The following is a 23,311-nucleotide window of genomic DNA, read 5'->3' as shown; positions in this document are numbered from 1 at the left end:
CCAAATTACTCTCTAGATTGACTGATTCCCTGGAGGCAGAAACGTGGACAGCTCTCGCCTTTGGGAGTTGTACTTCCAGGCTGTGCTTAGGGAACAGGAACTTTTACTCTAATGTACACAGTTTTAGTTTTTAAATCTTCACATTGCAATTCTCAGAAATAATTTTGAGGGAGTAGTGGCTAGGGAGTAGTAAGTAGTATAAGAACCTCTTATCTTACATAGTTTATTAATCATTCCAAAAGCCCATAAAGAAAACATTTTTCAGTTGGAGAAAATGTTTTCATTCCCTTACTTCTCCTTCCACCAGGGGACTTTTATGTCTTTAGTATTACCTTAAATTTGTAAAGCACTTTCATTTGTAGTGTCCCATTTGATACGCAAGTCAAGAGTGAGAAAGAGAGAGAGAAAGAGAGATTGATTGATTATGGGAAGCCTAGAAACAAGGCCAAATAACTAGTTACTAGTAGATCTAGAGTTAAATTATTATATATAGACTCTTTCTGTCCATCTGTGCTTCTCTGGTATAAGAACTTTTTTCTCTTTATGCCCAGTGGTGATTTCTGGGACCTGCTGATTTCTGCTGCCTTTTCTCTTCAGGTCATAAAAAATACAAACCAAAGAAAACACCAACACTTCTTCCCAGAGCTGCATAAATCCCCTCTGTGGATACCTCTAGGTTGCATGGTGGTATCTTGCCTAGAGCAAGTGTTCGACACTTTCCAACACTGAGAATTTAGACTCTTAAAGAAGCTCTGCCCATTATGTCCTTTTGAACATTTAAAAAACACAATTGGAACACAAGAAATCCTTTAACATGGTTGCATCATGATTTCAACATAAACACAAATAGGTACTGGCTTTTGGCCCAACAAGTTCTTCTTTGAAGAGGGTTGGTTTGTCAAGAAGAACGTTTGGACTTAGATATGCACTTGGAGGCTGAAAGAAACTATGATAAGGAGTCGTGCTAATGAAAAATCTGGCTGTTCCTTTCGGATAAATCCCTATTATAGGGTTTAGGACTCTTTTGCCAAGAACTGTGGTTGAAAATCCCAGGTTGGGTTGGGTTAGAAGGGCCCATCTGGAGTTGAATGTACATTCTGTAACTCCATCCCCAAAGGGCTTTGACCCAACAAATTGTAATTTGAGGCGATACAAACAAGAGCATATGGTGTGTGCACACCAGGCGCTTGAGAGCTCACAGCTTTTCAGGTGCTTTTTTCTTGGAGCTTTGGTTTTGCATCATATCATGGTGATTGTAACATCCCCTTTCATAAAGCTCAGTTAGAGCCAGCCAGTGCTATTAGCTGAGATACCACCTTGGGTGCCCTTTCTTACCGATTCTTGCATCTCATGGTGGTAGATGGGATTTTCAGCTCAAGGGCAAAATAGATCCTGCAGTGCCTAGTCCTATGGTGTGTGGGAGTTTGTCCCTCTTTGCAGCTGACAGCATTGCAGAATTCCCTGTGGGATAATAACAGAAACCTTACTAGCCAATAGCGTTGTTGGAGTAAAATCCCCCCACTGTGATGTCTTGGTCCCATGCTATAATGTTACCCCATGATTCCCTCTGCATCTTTACCACTTTTATTACAGCTGAACACACGCTCCTCATTAGTACCCTGGATGATAGGGGGAATCAGTGCACTGGAAATTATGTGAAATAGGTCCCAGATGTTTGTGTCAACTTGGTATGCATTGGTATTTAGAGTGCTTAAGGATTACATTTATTAAATGTGAAAATTACTTATTATACCTTCCACAAACAATACCCTGCCCCCAAATATTTTGCTTCCTGTTGCATGAGGTGTGATATTCATAATTGCTTTTGGGACAGATTAAATTTAAAGTGTGTGCAGCATATGCATCTGTTCCCAAATGCCTTGTCTGCATTCTGGCAAGTCTTGATACTGGCCTGCAGCTAGTGTGGATGTGGGGGTTCTATAACTGAGATTGGAATGCTGTGTAGCAGCAAAGAACATAATGAAAGGGTGAGTCCATTTGCATTTTCTTCTTCAAGTGGAACTGGGAATTTAGACATTGATGTTATAGCCAGATCTCAGGGACGTTTCCCTTGCATCCAGATAAGCAAGTATAATGAAACAGATGAAGAAGGTAATTGGTAAATTGGAAGTAAGTTTGTACTTTCTCTTAAGTTTATGAAGTCTTTTAAGTTAACCAAAAGGTTATAAGTGTGAATCAAGCAGGTCTGTCTATATATGTATGTATGTATCTATCTGTACCTCCCCACCCTATGTGACTTAATGTTTGCCCTATAAATCTGTTCAGGAAGGAGCAGGACTGAAGCAGGCAAGTATCTTGTCATGGGATGAGGGGAAAAGCCAATACTTGGAACCTGCGAGACTCGGGATCAAATCCCAACCTGCTACTTCCTGGTAGTGGGTGACTTTTGGCAAGTTATTTAGCCTCTGTGAGCCCCAGTTTCCACTACTCTAAAATAGGGGTGTTAGCACCATTTCCACAGTGGTGTTATGACGATTAGAAACAATACAACTGTGGGGTCCAGAGAAGGTGCAGAGAATGATAACCATATACATGAAGAGTTAAGCCCCAACCTATCACTGTGTGGAAGCCTAGAGTACCACCGTGTGCTTCACTGTGCTGCCTCAGGTGGCCCAGCTGCTGAACAGCCTGAATAGTGGAGCTTTATGAAGGAGGCTGGGCTTGTGGCTTGGTCTAGGCCACCCGGTGAGTTTCCCACCACAGAGTTTATTTGAATCTGTGCTGTCTTCTAGGTCAGTAAATGTTTTTAGTCAATAGACGTAGCGTCTGAAAGGTGAATAGGGGCCATGTTTTTGTCCTGGTTGCCAAGAAGGGTGGACCAAACAGGAAGAACAGAGCCTGACTTTAGGTCAGGAGAGAGGAGGGCAGTTAAACAAAATAAAACAAAACACCCAATAAGATTTTGAGATCAGATTTCTTGAGTAGCCAGCGGAGAAAGATAAACTCAGTTCAGACTTTGAGGCCACGGGAAGCTCAGTTTTCTTTGGGAATATTATCTCTCAAGGAATCCTGGACAGGCATGTATTAGATGCCGGGAATAAACAGAAATGGTCAGAATGGGAGCAGTAGTGATGTATCTCTGGAGGTGACTCCATGTACAATTGTGCTGCCAGAAAGCACTTTACTGGAGATAGCTACTTAGAGCTGGGGCTTAGAACAATTTGCTTAACCTGCTTTTAGTCTAGTTTCCCATTACTATACTGGAAATAATAATATCTCTTCTGCCCACTTTATAGAGTTCTTTTGATACTTCAGATGAAGTCTCTGTGAAAATGCCTTTTAATTATAAAGTTTGGTGCAAAGTTAAAAGGTATACATGTTTATGAATATTGGTGCTTTCAACCTATGTTTCTTTTCTTATTTATCATCTGTGCCCCTGGAATCCTCATACTCATTGCTGTCGAGTCGATCCCAACCCATAGTGACCCCACCTTGGTTTTCCAAGGTGGTATCTCTACAGAAATTAATTGCCCAGTTTTCCTTCTGAGGAGTGGCTGGTGGGTTTGAACTGCCAGCTTTCTGGTTAGCATCAAATGACTTAGGCCCTATACCACCAGAGCTCCCAGGAGATCCTTTTAGTTCTGTGCTGATTAGGATGATGACTACACATGTTGCTCACTTGCTTCTTGACTGCAGAAAGAGATGGCATGTGGTAAAGGGAAGGACTGTTGGTTTCTAATGGTAGCCACAAGAGAACCTCCCAGCCTTATGAAGCTGTCAATGAAGGGCTAAACTTGCAGCTTCATAGCTCACAGGTTACCACAAAAGTTAGCAGGTGAGTCAGACAGGGTTTCAGAGCATACATTCCTGGTTTCCCAGCCTTTGTGGGTGTGAAGTGCTCCGCTTGGGCTCTGTGATTGTCAAGTGAGAGTCATAGCTACCTTGTTACCTCAGGCTTGTATGGTAGAGTCTGTGGGATGGATCACACTGTATCCAGGTGGAAGCTTTTCTGAATGGAGATGTGCCTGACATTGTGTGGGCAGATTATGGAGCCTCTGTGAGGCTGAAGGGGAAGGAGGGAAGTGGGTTTGTGTAGCCAGGCTTTGGCTGGGGGTGAGGGACAGGAAGGCTTGGGCCTGAGTCAGAAGGTGGCAGGATGAGGTTGGGGGTATGTGTTGATGAGGGAGGTAGGAGATTGTTGTGTCACCTGGGGAGAAGGTCTTTGCCAAAAGGGTGTTTGGGAAGAGAGGAGAAAAACAGGCTTGTATTTCCTGTCTTTTGTGGTAATTGAAGGTGGGGGAAGCCCCAACAGGGTTTTGATTCGTGGCAACCCAAAATGCCACCTCCTTCATCTCGTGATCGATTTTCTTTTTTTTTTTAGTATAAGATTGAAGTTTCTGGTATTAGGTACAAAGAATGAAAGTAGGAACTCTAGGATGGACAGTCTCCTATTGGCATGGAATCCTTTGAACATGGATCACTCATGGTTCTTTCCTTTTTTTCTTCCTATCCCCTTTCTTTCATTAATATTTGAGTGCCGACTGGGTGGCATAAACAGTGCTCTTAGCTACTAACCAAAAGGTTGGACAGTTTGAACCCACCCAGTGATGCTACAGAAGAAAGGCCTGGTGATGTACTTCCATAAGATTATAGCCAAGAAAACCCTGTGGAGTACAGTTCTGCTCTGTAGCATATGGGATTGCAGTGAATCAGAACTGGAGGTGATTACAGTCTCATCTTGGGGAATAACTACATATAGCTGTCAAACTACTTAAAACCACCGCCCAGCCAAGTTGACACACAACCTTAACTACCACAGTGGAACTTCTAGACTAAGGCAGACTAGAAAGGTCTGGTGGCCCACTTCCAAAAAATCAGCCAATGAAAACCCTGTGGGTCACAGTAGTCCAGTGTTGCTTTGCATGGGGTCACCATGAGTCGAGGGCCAACTGGGTGGCAGCTAACAATGATAACAACAATGTAATAAGAGAGGTATGGGAAGCTTCCTTGAGAATCTGAAGAATGAGTATGAGTTTGTCATACCAGGGCAAGGGGAGAGGAACAAGAATAGTGAGTAAAGTGTTCCTAGAGGAAACCGTGTATGTGGAGGCCCCGTTGAGAAGAAGATCAGCACTTTTGATGAACTAAAAAAAGATTAATATATTAATTAGGGTAGATTAAGCTATGAGTGTCAGAAAATCCAAAATAACATTGGGTTACATATGAAGAATGTTTATGTGTGCTGCACATAAAAAAAGAGAAGCAATCCAGAGTTCACCTAGTGGCTTCATGTTCTTCAGGAACTCAGATAATTTAATGCTTGGCCCTTCTCAGCATCTTATGGTCTAGGATTCCTGCTCTCATTCTACTATCATATCTGTATTCAAGCCAGCAGGAGGAGCAGCAGGCAAGAGCAGAAGGAAGTGTCCCTCCCTTCAAAAGGAAACTTCCTAAAAGTTGTGTTTATCACCTCCAGTTATATCCATTGGCTAGAATTTGGTCACATGGCTGTATCTAGCTAATGGTGGGGTTGGAAAATGTAACCTTCATTCTGGATGACCATGTGCCTGGCTAACATTTAAAGAAAGAAGAGGGACAATTGATATTGGGAGATAACTAGTTGGTCTGTGTCTCATGTGTTATTGTTAGGTGCTGTCAGCATGGTTCCTGTAAATAGCAACCTTATGTTCAACAGAATGAAACACTGCCCAGTCCTGTGCCATCCTCAAACTCATTGCTGTGCTTGAGCATGGCATTGCAGCCACTGTGTCGTTCCATCTTGTTGAGGGTCTTCCCCTTTTTCACTGACCCTCTACTCTACCAAGCATGATATCCTGGTGCCTTCTGATAACACGACCCAGGTACACAAGACGAAGTGTGGCCATTCTTGCTTCTAAGGAGCATTCTGGCTGCACTTCTTCCAAGACAGATTTGTTTTTTCTTCTGGCAGTCCATGATATTTCCATAATCTTCAGCACCACAATTCAAATGCATCAATTCTACTTCAGTCTTCCTAATACGTGCTTCAGTTTTCACATGCATATGAAGCTATTGAAAATACCATGTCTTGGGTCAGGTGTACCTTAGTCTTCAAAGTGACATCTTTGCTCTCTAATACTTTAAAGAAGTCTTTTGCAGTGGATTTGCCCAGTGCAATACATCATTTGATTTCTTGACTGCTGCTTCCATGAGTTTTGATTGTGGATCCAAGTAAAATGAAATCCTTGACAACTTGAGTCTTTTCTCCATTTATCGTGATGTTGCTTATAGGTCTAGTTGTGAGGATTACAGTTTTCTTTATATTGAGGTGTAATCCATCCTGAAGGCTGTAGTCTTTGATCTTCATCAGTAAATGCTTCTTCATTTTCAGCAGGCAAGGTTGTGTCATCTGTGTCTCTCAGGTTATTAATGAATTTTTCTCCAAACTTGATGCTGAGTTCTTTATTGTATATTCCAGCTTTTCAGATTATTTGTTCTTGTGGTACAGCTTCTCAAATTATCCACCCCTTGTCTGTCAGTTTGTCATATTGGGGTGGCTCATGTGTTGATGTGATACTGGAAGCTGTGCCACCAGAATTTCAAATACCAACAGGGTCACCCATGGAGGACAGATTTCAGTGAAGCTTCTAGACTAAGACAGACTAAGAAGAAAGACATGCCTTAGCTAGAATGGCTGAAAGACAGTGAGCAAATACCAGAGTGATGAGAGATGAAGCCAGTCTAGGAAGCAGGCCCAGATCTTAAAGGCATTATAAGTCATATTGAGGTTTTTGGGCTTCATCCAAAGAACATCGAGAAGATCAGTAAGGCATAATCAGATTTTTATTTATAAAAGATTAATTTTAAAAATTAAGTTTTTGTAATGTCTGTAGAGGACATTTTGGTAGGGATAAGAGTTAAGAGGTTCTTTGGGACAAGAGAGATGGTGATGGCAGTGGAGGTGGAGAGAAGACAGAGTTGAGGGGCTATAGAGAGAACTATTGGATGAGGGGAAAGAGGATGATGTTAGGGAGACCCCTTGTTTTACTACTTGGTAGATGCTGCCATTTACTGAGGGAGGGAATGAAGGAGGAACTGCAGGTTAGAGGGGGTAAAGATCTTGAATTCTGCATGCTGAGATTGAGTGTTTATGAGACAAGCAAATGGAGATGCTGAAGAAGCTGTTGAATAATTTGGCTTGGAGATTAGACAAAGAAATCTGAGCTGGACCTGAAATTTGGGAGTTGCTGCAAATGGTCATTGAACCTTTGGAAAAGTTTGAGAAACTCTGTGGAGAGAGGATAGCATTCTACAAGGGGGTACGGAGGGCATGCAACATTTTTACTTGGAAGATAGGGATAGAACAGGAAAATAGTCTCTTAAGTATATGTATGTATATATATATTCATTTCATTTTGTTGTTAGTGAGAATATACACAGCAAAAATACACCAGTTCAATAGTTTATGCATGTACAATTTAGTGACATTGACTACATTCTTTGAGTTATGCAGCCATTCTTATCTTCCTTTTCTGAGTTGTTCCTCCCTCATTAACATAAACTCACCACCCCTTAAGGTTCTTAGCTAACCTTTTCATTTGCTGTTGCCAATTTGATCCAAGCATAATATTCAAGGCAGACCTTTTTTGCTAGTTAGGCTAAACTAGTGTTTGGTTTAAGAAGACTTCACGGGATATTTCAGGTTTAAGGTTTAGAGTATCTCAGGAAGCAGTTTGAGGGGCTCATCCCTCTCCATGGCTCCAGAAGCTCTAAAGTCCGTGAGACTTTGAAATTCTGTTCTGCATTTCCCCCCTTTTGATCAGGATTCTTCTATAGAATCTTTGATGAAAATGTTCAGTAATGGTGGCTGGGCACCATCCAGTTCTTCTGGTCTCATGGAGGCAGTTCATGGATCTCAAAGATATTTGAATGAAAACTTTATTAAGTCACATAGTTTCCTATGTTGATTGGTGAAGGTGTCTTTTTTTTTTTTTTTTTTTCCCAGCCAACTCCCCTGCACAATTCCACACTACCCCTGTTGTCTTAGGAGATGCCTCCTGTATATCACATGTACAGTAGTCCTCTCTTATCCGTGGTTTCAGTTACCTGTGCTCAACCATGGTTGGAAATGTTTAAATTGAATACTGTTTCGAATAGCATGATGAAATTTCACATAGTCCCACTCTGTCTCAGAGCTGGCTTCCTTCTTCTCTGCTAGGCACAAGCCTAGGAAACAGTTGGATGAGCGGCTGTGCCTGTTAACACTGCCCACTTGGGGAACCCTGGGAACCTGCCATATGTATTTATAGGGAAAAACATAGTATGTGTAGGGTTTGGTACTATCCATGATTTCAGGCATCCATGGCGGTCTTGGAACATGCCCCCCACAAATAAAGGAGACTATTGTTGTTGTTGTTTGCCGTCAAGTCGGCCCCGACTCATAGCAACCCCTCCTTGGGTTTCCGAGGCAGTATCACTACGGAAGTAGGATTGCCCAACCTTCCTTCCGAGGAGTGGCTATAGTTTTTGTTTAAACCATAGCCTTTAGGCTGGTCATTTCTATGTGGAATTCTCCTCGCCACCTTTTTTCAAAATTAAGATTATCTTCTTTTTCTGGGTGTAAAAGTAATACGTAGTCTTTACTTAAAAAAGAAAATGTGGAAACTACAGAAGGGCATGGAAAAGAAGTGAAAGTCATGATGAATTTACCTGGACATAATACCATTTAACATTTTATTAGTCTTTTAGAGTTTAGTTAATCTTTACAGATGTCCCTATATAGATATTCATCTATACGCAATGTACTTATACATAGATTTGAAATAATTCTGGGGTATAACCCACTTTTTTACAACAGTAACATCGTTTTTTTTTAAAACAACAAAATGGATTACTTTTTGTCAGAAAGAAAAATTATATCATTTTTAATCATGTATATAATGCATCATTACATCTATACACCAAAATGTACATAACCAATTCTTTATTGATGAACATTTATTTTAGTTTTCATCTTTTTTCACTATTACATTCTTTATTCTTTGCACAGTTTTCCAGTTACTAAGTTACTAAGGTAGATTTCTAGAGGAAAATATCTGGGTCAAAGGAATGTACTTTTTTTGAGGTTACATGTAATTTCTTCACAATGTCCCTTGGTGCAAAAGGTGTCTACTAGTTAGCAGTGTAAGTGTGTGTATTTTGGGAGGAGAGTTTCTTAAAGCATTTCTGGCCCTGTTTTTCTATAAGCATTCCTTCCCCTCCAAACATTTTATTTTTGAAAAATTTCAACATACAGAGATGTTGAAAGTATTATACAGTGAATATGTAAGTTCTATAATTAACATTTTGTAATTGTTACTTTCTCAAATATCTATCCATCCACCCCCTCCATTAATCAATCAATCTATATTACTTTTGGATATATTTCAAAGTAACTTTCAAATCTCAGTATACTTCACACCTAAACTTATCACTGTTGGGAAAATTTATTGTAGTAAAATATATGTAACATAAAATTTGTTACTGTAACCATTTTTAAGTGTCTCATTGAGTGGCATTAATTATGTTCATAATGTGCATACATCACCACTATTTGTAAAACATTTTATCACCTTAACAGAAACTTACCTGTACTCATTAAGAATAACTCCGCTCCCCCACCCCAGCCCCAGATAACCTGTAATCTACTTTCTAACTCTATGAATTTGCCTGTTGTAGATATTTCATACAACTGAGGATCATACAATACTTGTTCTTTTGGTCAGGGATATTTCAATTAGCATAATGTTTTTGAGGTTCATCCACATTGTAGCATGTATTAGAATTTCATTCATTTTGATGGTTGAATGTACAGACCACATTTTGTTTGTCCATTCACCCCCCCCCTTTTTTTTTCCCCCTCACAGCCTTGGAAACCCTATGGGACAGTTCTACTTTTTAGTTGAGTTGTTTGCCTTTTTGTTCTTAGTTGTAAGAGTTTTTCTGTCATTTTTTTTTTAAATAAATTATGGGTATTAAATCCTTATCAGATACATGATTTGAAAATACTTTCCCCTATTTCAATTTCTTCACAGTGTCCTTTGATGCAAAAGGTGTTTACTATTGATGAAATCCAGTTCATCTGTTTTTTCTTCTGTTGCATGTGCTTTTGTTGTTATATCCATTGCTAAACACAAGGGCTTAATGATATACCCCTTATGTTTTCTTTTAAGAGGATTATGGTTTTAGCACTTATATTTAGGTTGCTGATCAATGAGTTTTTTTTGTATAGGGTAAGGGGTGAGCATCTGCCTTAGTTGTCTAGGGCTGCTGTAACAGAAATACCACAAGTGGGTGGCTTTAACAAGCAGAAATTTATTTCTCACAGTTTAGGAGGCCAGAAGTCTGAATTCAGAGTGCTGGCACTAGGGGAAGCTTGCTTTCTCTGCTGGCTCTGGAGAAAGGTGCTTGTCTCTTTTGCACTTCTGCTCCTGGGCGATTTTCATGTGACTTGCCATATCTCTTCCCCTATCTCTGCTTTTCTGGGTCATTTGTTTAATCTCTAGTACATCTCAAAAGATACTGACTCAAGACATATCCTGCGTTAATCCTGCCTCATTACTATAACAAATAACCCATTCCTAAATGTGATTATGACTATAGGCATAAAAACCAAAAACCAAACTCACTGCCTTTGAGTTGATCCAAATCATAGCCATACTACCTTGGTTTCACAAGGCAGTGTTACTACGGAAGTATATCACCCAGTCTTCCAAGGAGTGGCTGGTAGGTTTGAACCACCAGCCTGCTGGTTAGCAGTCAAATCCTTAGATAACACCACCAGAGCTCCTGATTACAGGCATAGAGGTTAACAAAAAAAAGGAGCTCTGGTGGCATAATGCCTAAGCCATTTGATTGCTAACCAGAAGACCAGCAGTTTAAACCCACCAGCCACTCCATGGGAGGAAGATTGGGGAATCTACTTCCATAGAGATACTGCCTCGGAAATAGACATAGAGGTTAGGAGTTATGACATATATGTCTTTTGGGGATGAAATTCAATCCATAACAGGGTCTGTGAAGGTTTTTGATCCTTCAGGAAGTATGGACAGAGTAGCTCAGGGAGTGAACACTGGATTATGCACCTGAGGATTCTGCTATTTAATGAGAAGACCTCAGGAGGCAGGGGTGAGTCTAAGGCCTTGGATGGCTGAGGAAACCTTATACTACTACTACTACTACTACTACTACTACTACTACTACTACTACTACTACTGCTACTAAAAGCAACACACTGCTGTCGCATTGATTCCAACTCATAGCGACCCCTTTTTGGGTCTCCAAGGCGGTATCTCTACGGAAGTAGATTGCCCAGTCTTCCTTCTGAGCAGTGGCTGGTGGATTTGAATTGTCAGCCTTCTGGTTAGCAGTCAAATGCTTTAGGCACGACACCACCAGAGCTCCTAACCTTAGAATACCAAACCAAAATCAAACTCACTGCCCTCGAGTCAGGCCCAACTCCTAGTGACCCCTCATTGGGTTTCTAAGGCGGTATCACTACAGAAGTAGATTGTCCAACCTTTCTTCTGAGGAGTGGCTGGTGGGTTTGAACTGCCAGCCTTCTGGTTAGCAGTCAAATGCCTCAGGCACTACACCACCATAGCTCCCAACCTTAGTTACTTAAAATTCTTGAGCTCATGTTCCTTTACTTTAAAATGGGGATGATTCTACCTCCTTATGATGGTGCTGGAAGGATGTACAGCATAGTACTGCACAGATCAGAGTGAGAATTTAGTAAGTGGGAGAAATTTTAAAAATTATTTTTAATAATAAAATCATTGATTTGTTGAAGGGATACTCTTGGGTATTGTTGTTGTTGTTATTTGCCGTCGAGTTGGCCCCGACTCATAGCGACCCCTCCTTGGGTTTCCGAGGCAGTATCACTACGGAAGTAGAATTGCCCAACCTTACTTCTGAGGAGTGGCTGGTGGGTTTGAACTGCCAGCCTTCTGGTTAGCAGTCAAGTGCCTTAGGCACTATGCTACCCAGAGCTCCTAAATAATTCCTAATTTTTGGGGGGTCTTTTTTTTTTTTGCTTAAGAATGGATTAATCATATGTTGTTCCCTTTTTTCTTTTTAAAACTTGGAATGAAAAATTTCAATAAGGAACCTCAAAAACAAAATACTACTCAAGTGTGCTTGGAGTGTGTCAGATTGTCAGGGCTATTCTATAAGGAATGTGTTTAAATATGGGCCTCAGTGGGTCTCTGTGAAGAAATGGCTGTCCTGTCACTTGATCAGATGCCTTGCTTTCTTTTTTCTTTGACCTTGCACTGAATTATGTAACTTATGATTAAAGCTGGGAGCTTTGATGGTATAGTGCCGAAAGACATTTGACTGCTAACCAGAAGGCTGGCGGTTCAAACCCACCAGCCATTCCTCGGAAGGAAGACTGGACAATCTATTTCTGTAGAGATGCTGCCTCAGAAACCCAAGGAGGGGTCGCTATGAGTTGCAATTGACTTGATGGCAGTGAGTTTTTTTTTTTTTTTTTTTTTTTAATGACTAGGGCTATAGTACATAAAGAAGAGTCTGCCCTGTCCAGTCCCACTCATTTGCCAGTGTGTTGTCCTGTGGTGGCTTGCATTTTGCTGTAATGCTGGAAGCTATGCCACTGGTATTTCAAATACTAGCAGGGTTACCAATAATGGAAAGGTTTCAGTGGAACTTTCAGCCTAAGACTGACTAACAAGGAGGACCTGACAATCTACTTCCAAGATAATAACAACAAAAAATTGGCCAGTGAAAACCTTATGAATAGCATCAGAGTATTTTCTGATACATTGCTGGAAGATGAACCTCTCAGGTTGGAACCAAAAACCAAACTAAACTCATTGCTGTCAAGTCAGATCCAACTCATAGTGACCCCTCCTTGGGTTTCTGAGGCAGTGTCACTACAGAAGTAAATTGCCCGATCTTCCTTGTGAAAACACTCAAAAAATAGAACTGGTGAAGAGCTGCCTTCTCAAAGTAGAGTTGATCATCCTTAATGATGTGGGTAGGAGCTCTGGTGGCATAGTGCCTAAGGCATTTGACTACTAACCAGAATGATATGGGTGGAGTAAAGCTTTTGGGACCTTCATTTCCTGATGTGACATGAGTCAAAATGAGAAGAAACACCTGCAAACATCCATTAATAATAGGACCATGGTATTTTGGTTACCTAGTGGTGTTATGCCTAAGGCATTTGACTGCTAACCAGAAGGCTGGCAGTTCAAACCCACCAGCCACTCCTCGAAAGGAAGGTTGGGCAATCTACTTCTGTAGTGATAATGCCTTGGAAACCCAAGGAGGCTTTGGTATGAGTTGGATCTGACTCAACAGCAGTGAGTTTGGTTTTTTTGGTTTTAGTGCTGCTGTCACAGGATTATACCACCAATGGAATGGCTTTAACAAATGGGAGTTTATTCTCTTACAGTTTTGGATGTTAGAAGTCCAAGTTCCAGGTGCCAGGCTCTAGGGACTGGGTGAAAGCCCCTTGACCTTGGGCTTCAGCTCTGCCTCTTGCTCCCAGCCCACTGAAGCTAGAGGCATCTCTCTTCACTCAGGCAGCTGCTAGCTGCTGAGGCTGACAATCCCAAAGTTGACAAGTGAAAAGGCACAGTCCCAATATTACCAAACCACACGGCAGGCCATTAATTCAAGTGCATTAAAAGTTCCAAGATCGGCAGGGCAACATGGCAGAATGTTGAGCAACAACCTGGCTACATGCAGGGTACAAGCATGCCATTAACTGGAGACCTTCCTCAAAGTTGCTGTTTATATACTGGAAGTAGCCCGCATCCCTAAAACAGCTACTCAGCTGCTCCACTAGATTCCACCAAGGAGTTAATTACTAATCCCACTATGGGGAATAACTACATTCAGCTGCCTAGCCACTGAACCAGACCCAGCCAAGCTGACACACAAACTTAACTACCATGCATGAAATGTACATAGTATGAATGTAGGAAAATTAGAAGTCATCAAAAATGAAATGGAACACAAAAAGATCAATATCCTAGGCATTAATTACCTGAAATGGATTGATATTAGCCACTTTGAATTAAACAAACATATGGTCTACTATGCTGGGAATGGCAACTTGAAAAAGAATGGTGTTGCATTCATCATCAAAAAGAACATTTCAAGATCTGTCCTGAAGTGTAATGCTATCAGTGACAGGATAATATCCATACATCTACAAGAAAGATCAGTTAATATTACTATCACTCAAATTCACACAATAATCACTAAAGCCAAAGGTGATGAAATTGTAGATTTTACCAGTTTCTGCAGTCTGCAATTGATCAAACATGCAATGAAGATGTATTGATAATTACTGGTGATTGGAATGCAAAAGTTGGAAACAAAGATGGATCAGTAGCTGGAAAATAGGTCTTTGTTAATAGAAACACTGCTGGAGATCACATGATAGAATTTTGCAAGACCAATGACTTACTTATTGCAGATACGTTTTTTTCAGCAACATAAATGGTGACTATACATGTGAACTTCACTTGGTAGAAAACACAAGAATCAAATCTACTACATCTGTGGAAAGAGACAGGAAGAAGCTCAGTATCATCAGTCAGAACAAGGCTAGGGGCTGACTGCAGAACAGACCATCAACTGCTCATATGCAAGTTCAAGTTGAAACTGAAGAAATTAAAACAAGGCCACAGGAGCCAAAGTATGACCTCTAGTGCATTTAACCTGAATTTAGAGACCATCTCAAGAATAGATTATAGGCATTGAACATTAATGACCAAAACCTAGATGAGTTGTGGGATGACATCAAGGACGTCATATATGAAGAAAGCAAAAGGTCAATAAAAAGAGAAGGAAGAAAGAAAAGACCAAAATGGATGTCAGAAGAGACTCTGAAACTTGCTTTTGTAGCTAAAGTGAATGAAACAAATGATGAAGTAAAAGAGCTGAATAGAAAATTTGAAAGGGCTGTTCCAGAAGACAAAGTGAAGTAGTATAATGAAATGTTCCGAGACCTGGAGTTAGAAAACCAGAAGGGAAGAACACGCTCAGCATTTCTCAAGCTGAATGAACTGAAGAAAAACTTCAAGCCTCAATTTGCAATACTGAAGGATTTTATGGGCAAAATATTGAACGGCACAGGAAGCATCAAAAGAAAATGAAAGGAACACATAGAGTCACTGTACCGAAAAGAATTGGTCAATATTCAGCAGTTTTAGGACATAGCATATGACCAAGAACCTATGGTGTTGAAGGAAGAAGTCCAGCCTGTATTAAAGGCATTGGCCAAAAACAAGGTTCCAGGAATTGACAGAATACCAATTGAGTTATTTCAACAAACTGATGCAATGCTGGAAACATTCACTTGTCTATGCCAAGAAATTTGGAAGACAGCTACCTGGCCAACCAACTGGAAGAGATCCACATTTGTGTCCATTTTAAAGAAAGGTGATCCCACAGGATGCAGAAATTATTATACAATATCATACACAAGAAAAATTTTCTTGAAGATAGTTCAAAAACTGTTGCAGCAGTACATAGAAAGGGAACTGCCAGAAATTCAAGCCAGATTCAGAAAAGGACGTGGAATGATGGATATCACGGCTGATGTCTGATGGATCTTGGCTAAAAGTAAAAATACCAGAAAGATGTTTACCTGTGTTTTTCTGACTGTGCAAAAGCATTTGACTGTGTGGATCATAACAAATTATGGATGACATTGTGAAGAGTAGGAATTCCAGAACACTTAATTGTGCCCAATCAGAACCTATACATAGACCAAGATTCAGTCTTTCAGACAGAGCAAGGGGCTACTGCGTGGTTCAAAAATCAGGAAAAGTGTGTGTCAGTGTTGTATTCTTTCACTATATTTATTCCATCTGTATTCTGAGCATAATCTGAGAAGCTGGATAATATGAAGAAGAACATGGCATCAGGATTGGAGGAAGACTTATTAACCTGAGATATGCATATGATTACAACCTTGTTCACAGAAAACAGAGATGACTTGAAGCACTCACTGATGAAAATCAAAGACTACAGTCTTCAGTTTGAATTACTTCTCAACATGAAGAAAACAAATATCCTCACTAGTGGACCAATAAGCAACATCATGATAAATGGAGAAGAGATAGATGTTGTCAAAGATTTCATTTTATTTAGATCCACAATCAGTGCTCATGGAAGCAGTTGTCAAAAAAATAAAATAAAATAAATAAATAAATCAAATGACATATCACGTTGAGCAAATCTACTGCAAAAATACCTTTTTAAAGTGTTACCCAAAACAAAGATGCCATCCTGAGGGCTATGGTGTGCCTGACCTAAGCCATGATATTTTCAGTAGCCTCATAAGCATGCAAAAGCTGGTCAATGATTAAGGAAGGCTAAAGATGATACATTTGAATTATGCTGTTGGTGAAGAATATTAAATATACCATGGACTGCCAGAAGAGCAAACAAATCTGTCTTGGAAGAAGTATAGCCATAATGCTCCTTAGAAGACAGGATAGCGAGTCTTCATCTCATTTATGTTGGAGGGACCAGTCCCTAGAGAAGGACATCCTGCTTGGTAAAGTAGACAGTCAGTGACAAAGAGGAAGAACTTCAGTGAGATGGGTGGACATAGTGGCTGCAACCATGGGCTGAAACACAGCAACAATTGTGAGCATGGTACAGAACCAGGTGGTGTTTTGCTTTTCTGTGCATGTTGTTGTTGTTAGGTGCCGTCGAGTTGTTTCTGACTCATAGTGACCCCATGCACAGCAGAACAAAACACTGCCCGATCCTGCACCAGCTCCATTATCCTTGCTATACTTGAGCCCATTGTCACAGCCACTGTGTCAATCCATGTCGTTGAAGGCCTTCCCCTCTTTCGTAGAACTTCCACCTTACCAAGCATGACATCCTTCTCCAGGGAATGGTCCCCTCTGACAACATGACCAAAGTAGGTGAGAGATGAAGTCTGGCCATCCTTGCTTCCAAGGAGCATCTCAGTTGCACTTCCTCCAGGATAGATCTGTTAGTTCTTTTAGCAGTCCAGGGTACCTTCAGCATTCTTCGCCAGTACCACAACTCAAAACATCAACTCTTCTTCAGTCTTCCTTATTCATTGTCCAGCTCTCACATGCATACGAGGCGATTGGAAATATCATGGCCTGTGTCAGGTGCACCTTAGTCATCAAGGAGATACCCTTGCTCCTCAGCACTTGAAAGAGTTCCTTCATAGCTGACCTGCCTAGTGTTACACGTTGTCTAATGTCCTGACTGCTGCTTCCATTGGTGTCGATTGCAGACCCAAGCAACGTGAATTCTTTGACAACTTCAACCTTTTCTCCATTTATTGTGATGCTGCTTATTGGTCCAATTGTGAGGATTTTTGTCTTCTTTGTATTGAGATGTAATCCATACTGCAGATTGTGTTCTTCAGTCTTCATCAGTAAGTGCCTCAAGTCATCCTCACTTTCAGCAAGCAAAGTTGTATCATCAGCTTATCTCAGGTTTTAATGATTCTTCCTCCAATCTTGATGCCACGTTTTTCTTCATATAGTCCAGCTTCTCAGATTATTTGCTCAGCATATAGATTGAATAAGTATGGGGAGAGGATACAACCCTGACACACTCCCTTCTTGATTTTAAACCATGTAGTGTCCCCTTGTTCTGTTCGAACGACAGCCTCCTGGTCAAGGTACAGGTTCCTCATGAGTACAATCAAGTGTTCAGGAATTCCCATTCTTCTCAATGTTATCCATAATTTGTCATGATACACACAATCAAATGCCTTTGCATAGTCAATAAAACACAAGTAAACATCTTTCTGATATTCTTGCTGTGCATAGGATCACTGTTAGAACCAGCTTGATGGCACTCAACAACATGACCTGTGTGGACTCTGGGAAGACAGAGAACATACAGACTCTAAGGCAAGGAGTACCTGTCCTCAGCACTGAGGACTTCCCCTCTGGTTCCCTCACTCTTTGGATAAGACTCTTCCACTGATTTGTTGCTAGTGAGTTTTCATTCCAGTCCTCATGTGCTGGTGAGTATTGTGCAGGTTTAAGGAAGGCCCTGATGGGTGATGCTGGGATCATAAGGAAGAGGACAGGTTGAGCAAATTGCAAGGCTTTTTGCAGATGTGTGTTGGGTTGAACTCTGGTCCTCTCACGTTTTGTACACATATACAAAATTGGAATTGAAAAGAAGTTTTATTTGTGATTAATTATGAAAACTGCAAATTCATAGTAGGAAGCTATGAAGCCAACTCAGAAGGGTTTCCCAGTGTGAGTAGCTATATCCTGCATGTCTTCCCAGAATTGAGTAGGAATCAGAGACTTTATCTGGGGCTCTGGGATATGAAATATGCCAGATATCTCACTGTGGCTGATGAGGGGCAGGAAGGAGATCAGCAGAGGTAGTATCCATCCATACTGTTTGCTGTGGTGGGGTGGGGCTGGGCTTCAGTGAGTTGGTATTTTCAGTACCTCCTGCCCTTACTGCCTTCACCACCTCATGCTTTCTTGGAAAGTAATTGGGCATAGTACAGCAACCCAGAAGGTGACACTGATTATTTGTGAAGGCACATACTTCATTTCAGACCAGATAGGTATTATCAGCCTAGATAATTTCTGTGAGTCCTGAAATAGACTTGGAACACCAGGCAGGGTGTCTGCTTATGGTATAGCAGTAGTGGTGTATGACTGGCTGGTTCTGAACTGTTGTTGCATTTTAGACCCAGGTTGCAATCCTGGAGAGTATCTTTATTGCACAGAAGTTGGGAAAAACAAGAGCAGTACATCTGGGTCTTTTATCTGGGTTGCATTCAGAAAGTTGTGGTTTAGTGGGTGCTGTATGTTTGAGTCCTCATCTCCTCAGCTGTCAAATGGGGAAAATAACACAAGTTCACAGAGGTGTATAAGGATTAAATGTAACCAGTTCTCTTTTCTGGGTATCTCTGTCAGTCCGGTCAATGTGAAACCAAGGCTGAAATGTAGTGGTGGGGATTCTTACATCATTCTAGCAACCTATTTTCCATTTTAGTTTCTTAGAACCAATGCCACATGCCAAACCCATGATACCTTGACCACTAACCAGAGAGAGCAGAAAGGGAAGCTTTTTTTTTAAATTCAATGATTTATTTATTCATTTAGTAAATATTTTTTGAGCCAACAACCTTTAGGAAGGTGACACACAAATAGCAAAGGTAGTTACAGTGTGGTTGCTGAAACCGTAGAGATGGGCAGAGAACTTATGGGAAGACAAAGAAAGAACATCTCCTTTAACTTGGGGTGATAAGATGTTACTTGTGGGGGTGGAATTAAAGTGGGAGAGGAATTTGAGCAAAGGAAACCTCTTGAACAAAGACATGGAGTTCAGAAATACCATGTTTGGAGTCCTTTGAACAAGTGGTGTTTCTGGAGTCAGGAGATATGAGGCTGGACAGATTGGAAGGGGCTAGATCAAGAAAAGTCTTGTTTGCCATGTTGAAGATTTCAGGTTTTATTCAATGAGTGAAGAGTTCTCAAGGAAGAGGAAATGCCTGCTGAGATGAGAGGGATAGTCATTTGCATTAGGAACACCCATAAAATTGAGCACCCTTGGGCTAGGGCATGCTTGAATGGAAGGAGGCTTGGAGAGCTTGAGACCTGAGGCTCCTTTTTGGAAGATCTGTAGCCTAAGGCATTTGACTGCTAACCAGAAGCCTGGCAGTTCAAACCCACCAGCCACTCCTTGGAAGGAAGGTTGGGCAATCTACTTCCATAGTGATACTGCCTTGGAAACCCAAGGAGGGGTTGCTGAGTCGGATCTGACTCCATGGCAGTGGTTTTTTTTGTAATAGTCCTTGGCTGGGGCATATGGTTAAGTGCTCTACTGCTCTACTGCTAACCAGAAGATTGATGATTTGAGAGGTGCCTCACGAGAAAAGCCGATGATCTACTTCCAATAGGTCAGCCATTAAAAACCCTATGGAAGCACAGTTATACTCTGACACATGAGTTGGAACTGACTGGACCAGCACTTGGTTTGGTTTTAGTTTTGGGTTGGTAGTTGTCTAGGAACAGAGACAATGAAGGCTACAGGAAGTAAGGAAAGGGAGGAATGGATGGATTTAAATAAAATACTTGAATGATCAGAGGAAGGGAGAATGCAGAAGCACAAACAAGTATGACCAGGGCTATGCTTTTCTATTTGAGGTTCTGTTCACACTCTCCCTCTTCAGGGAGGAATTTTTTGACCCCTGGGCCAGACTTTGCTGTGTAACTCTGGTCCTGATTGCCTCTCCTCATTACATCTTGCCTGGTACTGTCTGTAGGTTTGTTTTGCTTTCCCCTAATAGAAGGAGCTCTGGTAGCATAGTGGCTAAGTCACTTGCCTGCTAACCAGACGGCTGGCGGTTCAAACCCACCAGCCACTCCTCGGAAGGAAGGTTGGGCAATCCTACTTCTGTGGTGATACTGCCTCGAAAACCCAAGGAGGGGTCGCTATGAGTCGGGGCCGACTCGATGGCACATAACAACAATAGAAGGAAGCTCTTAAAAGTTAGGGCCTGTATCCTACTTTCTTGGGTATAATTTAAGGTATTTAATATTTTTGTGCATAACATTTTTGGAGCTTTAGGCAATTTATTGCTGATTTTCATTTATTTCTGATTTTCTTCTAAGAGAAAGAGGAAGCGATGAATGTAAATGCCAAATGGGAGGGTTCCTCATCCAGAAGAATACGTTGATGAGTCTAAAAGGGAGTTAACGTCAAATACATGTCAAAGTCACCCAAAAGAAGTGTTAAGACACTGAGATTTTAGAAGAATGGCTAGCTTTTTTGCCATTTAGTTCTGGAGACAACTTACCTGGAAAGGCTTCTGTAGTATGTTGGCAGTGTTTTGATCATCCAGAAAAGCAATCCGGGAGGCAGACTTAGGTCCCTGGGTGGTGCAAATGGTTTGCACTCAACTGCTAAACTCAAGATTGGGGGTTCGAACCCACCCAGTGACACCAGAGAAGAAAGACTTGGCGATCTGTTTCTGTAATGATTACAGCCAAGAAAACCCTATGAAGCAGTTCTACTCTGTAACACATGGGGTTGTTGTGAGTTCCAGTTGATTGATGGCACTGGGTTTGGTTTGGTTTTGGCTGCAGAATTAAGAATTTTTTCTGATTGATTCATGTTTCTGATTCTCTCTGTAGGTCCAGAGCTTGGGGCTCAGTGTGAGCTGTCACCCGTGAATGCCTCCCACCCTGTACAGGCCTTGATGGAGAGTTTCACCGTGTTGTCAGGCTGCGCCAGCAGGGGTACAACAGGTCTGCCGCAAGAGGTTCACGTCCTGAACCTCCGCTCTGTGGACGAGGGGCCTGGCCAACCAGAGAGAGAGGTAGGTGCAGGGGTCACCTTCCATCCCACTGTCTCTTTGAGTTATAAAGATAGTTTTATGACTAAAGAGGTCTTGTCTTCCATTCTGATGTTTGACAAGGATGCTCACCTTTGAACAGAAATGGGGAAGAAGAAACAATATACAATGCAGAAAGAAGGATTTCAAATAACTGATTACTCTCTGGACAGGGGAAAAGGACTTTTCTTTCTAGACATTGCTTGACTATCATCCCCCCACACACACCTTATCCCCTCACCCCATGTGGGAAAGAATGCTTCTAAGAATTTCATTTTTATAAAAAAAATTTTATTGTGATTTGGGTGAAAGTTTACAGAGCAAATTCATTTTCCATACAGCAGTTCACATACACTTTGTCTCATGACATTGACTGCAATTTCCCACAATGCAATAGCTCTCTTCCCACTTCCTCCCCATAGTTACCTATTCCCTGTGTCCTTCCCTCCCCTGCATTGCTGCCCCCCAAGCCATCTTCCTGTGCATACACAGCCCTTCTATTCTCGGATGATTGATCTCTCCAAGGAGTGTATCTACTTAATGTAAATGTTCAACTCATATGCCTGTCTTTTGTTTGCCTGGAAGCCACAGGAGTGGGTTCAATTCCAGACCTGAAGGGCAGCTAGGGGCCATAGTCTCAAGGGTTCCACCAGGCTCTTCCAGACCAGCAAACTTGGTCCTTTTTTTTTTTAAGTGTTTTTCCACATTGTTCTTCCACTCTATCCAGGATCTCCTAGATAGATCCATCTCCAAGTGGTTGACAGGGGTAACTGGGTACCATCTAGTTCTTCTGGTCTCATAGGCATATAGGCATGGTATGCAAGCCCTTGGACTAATTGTTTCTATCCTGGAACATTTTTACAACATTATAATTCAGGAACAGTGCCAGTGCTATGGTAGTGTTGATGGCAATCAATAAATGAGACTGAAGGGCCACTCCAGGAAGTCAGGGACATAGTGCTTCACCAAAGCCAGGGCCAAATGGAGGGGAGACCAAGCTCTTGATATCCCAGGACTAGACAGGTGAGGACAAGGAGGGTGGGGAATAGAATGAAAATAGGAGACTGAGCAGGCTTGTGAGATCATGAACACCTTCACTAGCTGGCTGGGCTTTTTGTTGAACTTCTACCCTAAGGCGCCAGGCTCAGGCCAAGTAAGGTAATTGAAAGAAATTCTTTTGTGTGTGTGTGTGTGTGTGTGTGTGTGTTGGTACTTCATTTACTTTTACTTCATTGCTATTTAGTTCTCCGTTGCAAGAATATGTAGTGATCAATTATCAACTCTACCATTGGTGGGATTTGGATTACTTTTCGTTTTTGGTAGTTATGAATAACACTGCTATCAACATTTCTGCACCTGCTTCCTGGTACACAGGGAGAAGATTCTCCACCCGGGAATGGAACTGTTAAATCACAGATTATGCATATGGCCAGTGATAGATGATAACTGTTACACTGGTTTTCTTTTCCTTTTTTTTTTTTTTAATTATTGTGATTTGGGTGAAGATTTACAGAGCAAATTCACTTTCTATACAGCAGTTCACATATACTTTGTCTCATGACATTGACATCAGTTTACCACAATGCAACAGCTCCCATCCCACTTCCTCCCCATAGTTACCTCTTCCCAGTGTCCATCCCTCCATGGACTCCTGCTCCCTAAGCTGTCTCCCTGTGCATAGGCAGCCTTTCTTTCTCAATGATTGTTCTCTCCAAGGAGTGTATCTACCTCAGGTAAATGTTCAACTCACATGCCTGTCTTCTGTTTGGCTGGAAACCACAGGAGTGGGTTCAATTCCAGACCTGAAGGGCAGCTAGGGGCCATAGTCTTAGTGGTTCCACCAGGCTCTATCGGACCAGCAAACCTGGTCCCCCACCCTTTTTTTTTTTTATTCCAAATGATTTTGAGTTTTGTTCCACATTGTTCTCCCTCTCTATCAAGGATCTCCTACATAGATCCCCTTCCAAGTGGATGACAGTGGTA

At 41.4% G+C, this 23,311-nt stretch overlaps 1 protein-coding gene across 1 annotated transcript in view; it reads left to right on the top strand.

Moving 5' to 3' along the window:
• The window catches only part of TGFBR3 (transforming growth factor beta receptor 3), a 190,835-nt gene that overhangs the window by 6,917 nt on the left and 160,607 nt on the right, over positions 1–23,311 (top strand). The window contains exons 2-3 of the mRNA XM_042780300.1: positions 2,018–2,112; positions 21,129–21,313. Of these exons, the coding sequence (XP_042636234.1) occupies positions 2,018–2,112; positions 21,129–21,313 (280 nt within the window). The remainder of the gene's footprint in view (positions 1–2,017; positions 2,113–21,128; positions 21,314–23,311) is intronic.

The sequence above is a fragment of the Orycteropus afer genome, unplaced genomic scaffold, assembly GCF_000298275.1.
Source record: "Orycteropus afer afer isolate SDZICR_OR568_19922 unplaced genomic scaffold, OryAfe1.0 scaffold00033, whole genome shotgun sequence".
Classification (NCBI taxonomy): domain Eukaryota; kingdom Metazoa; phylum Chordata; class Mammalia; order Tubulidentata; family Orycteropodidae; genus Orycteropus; species Orycteropus afer.
Note: the sequence above shows the minus strand (reverse complement) of the source record. Positions and strands in the feature narration are given on the sequence as shown.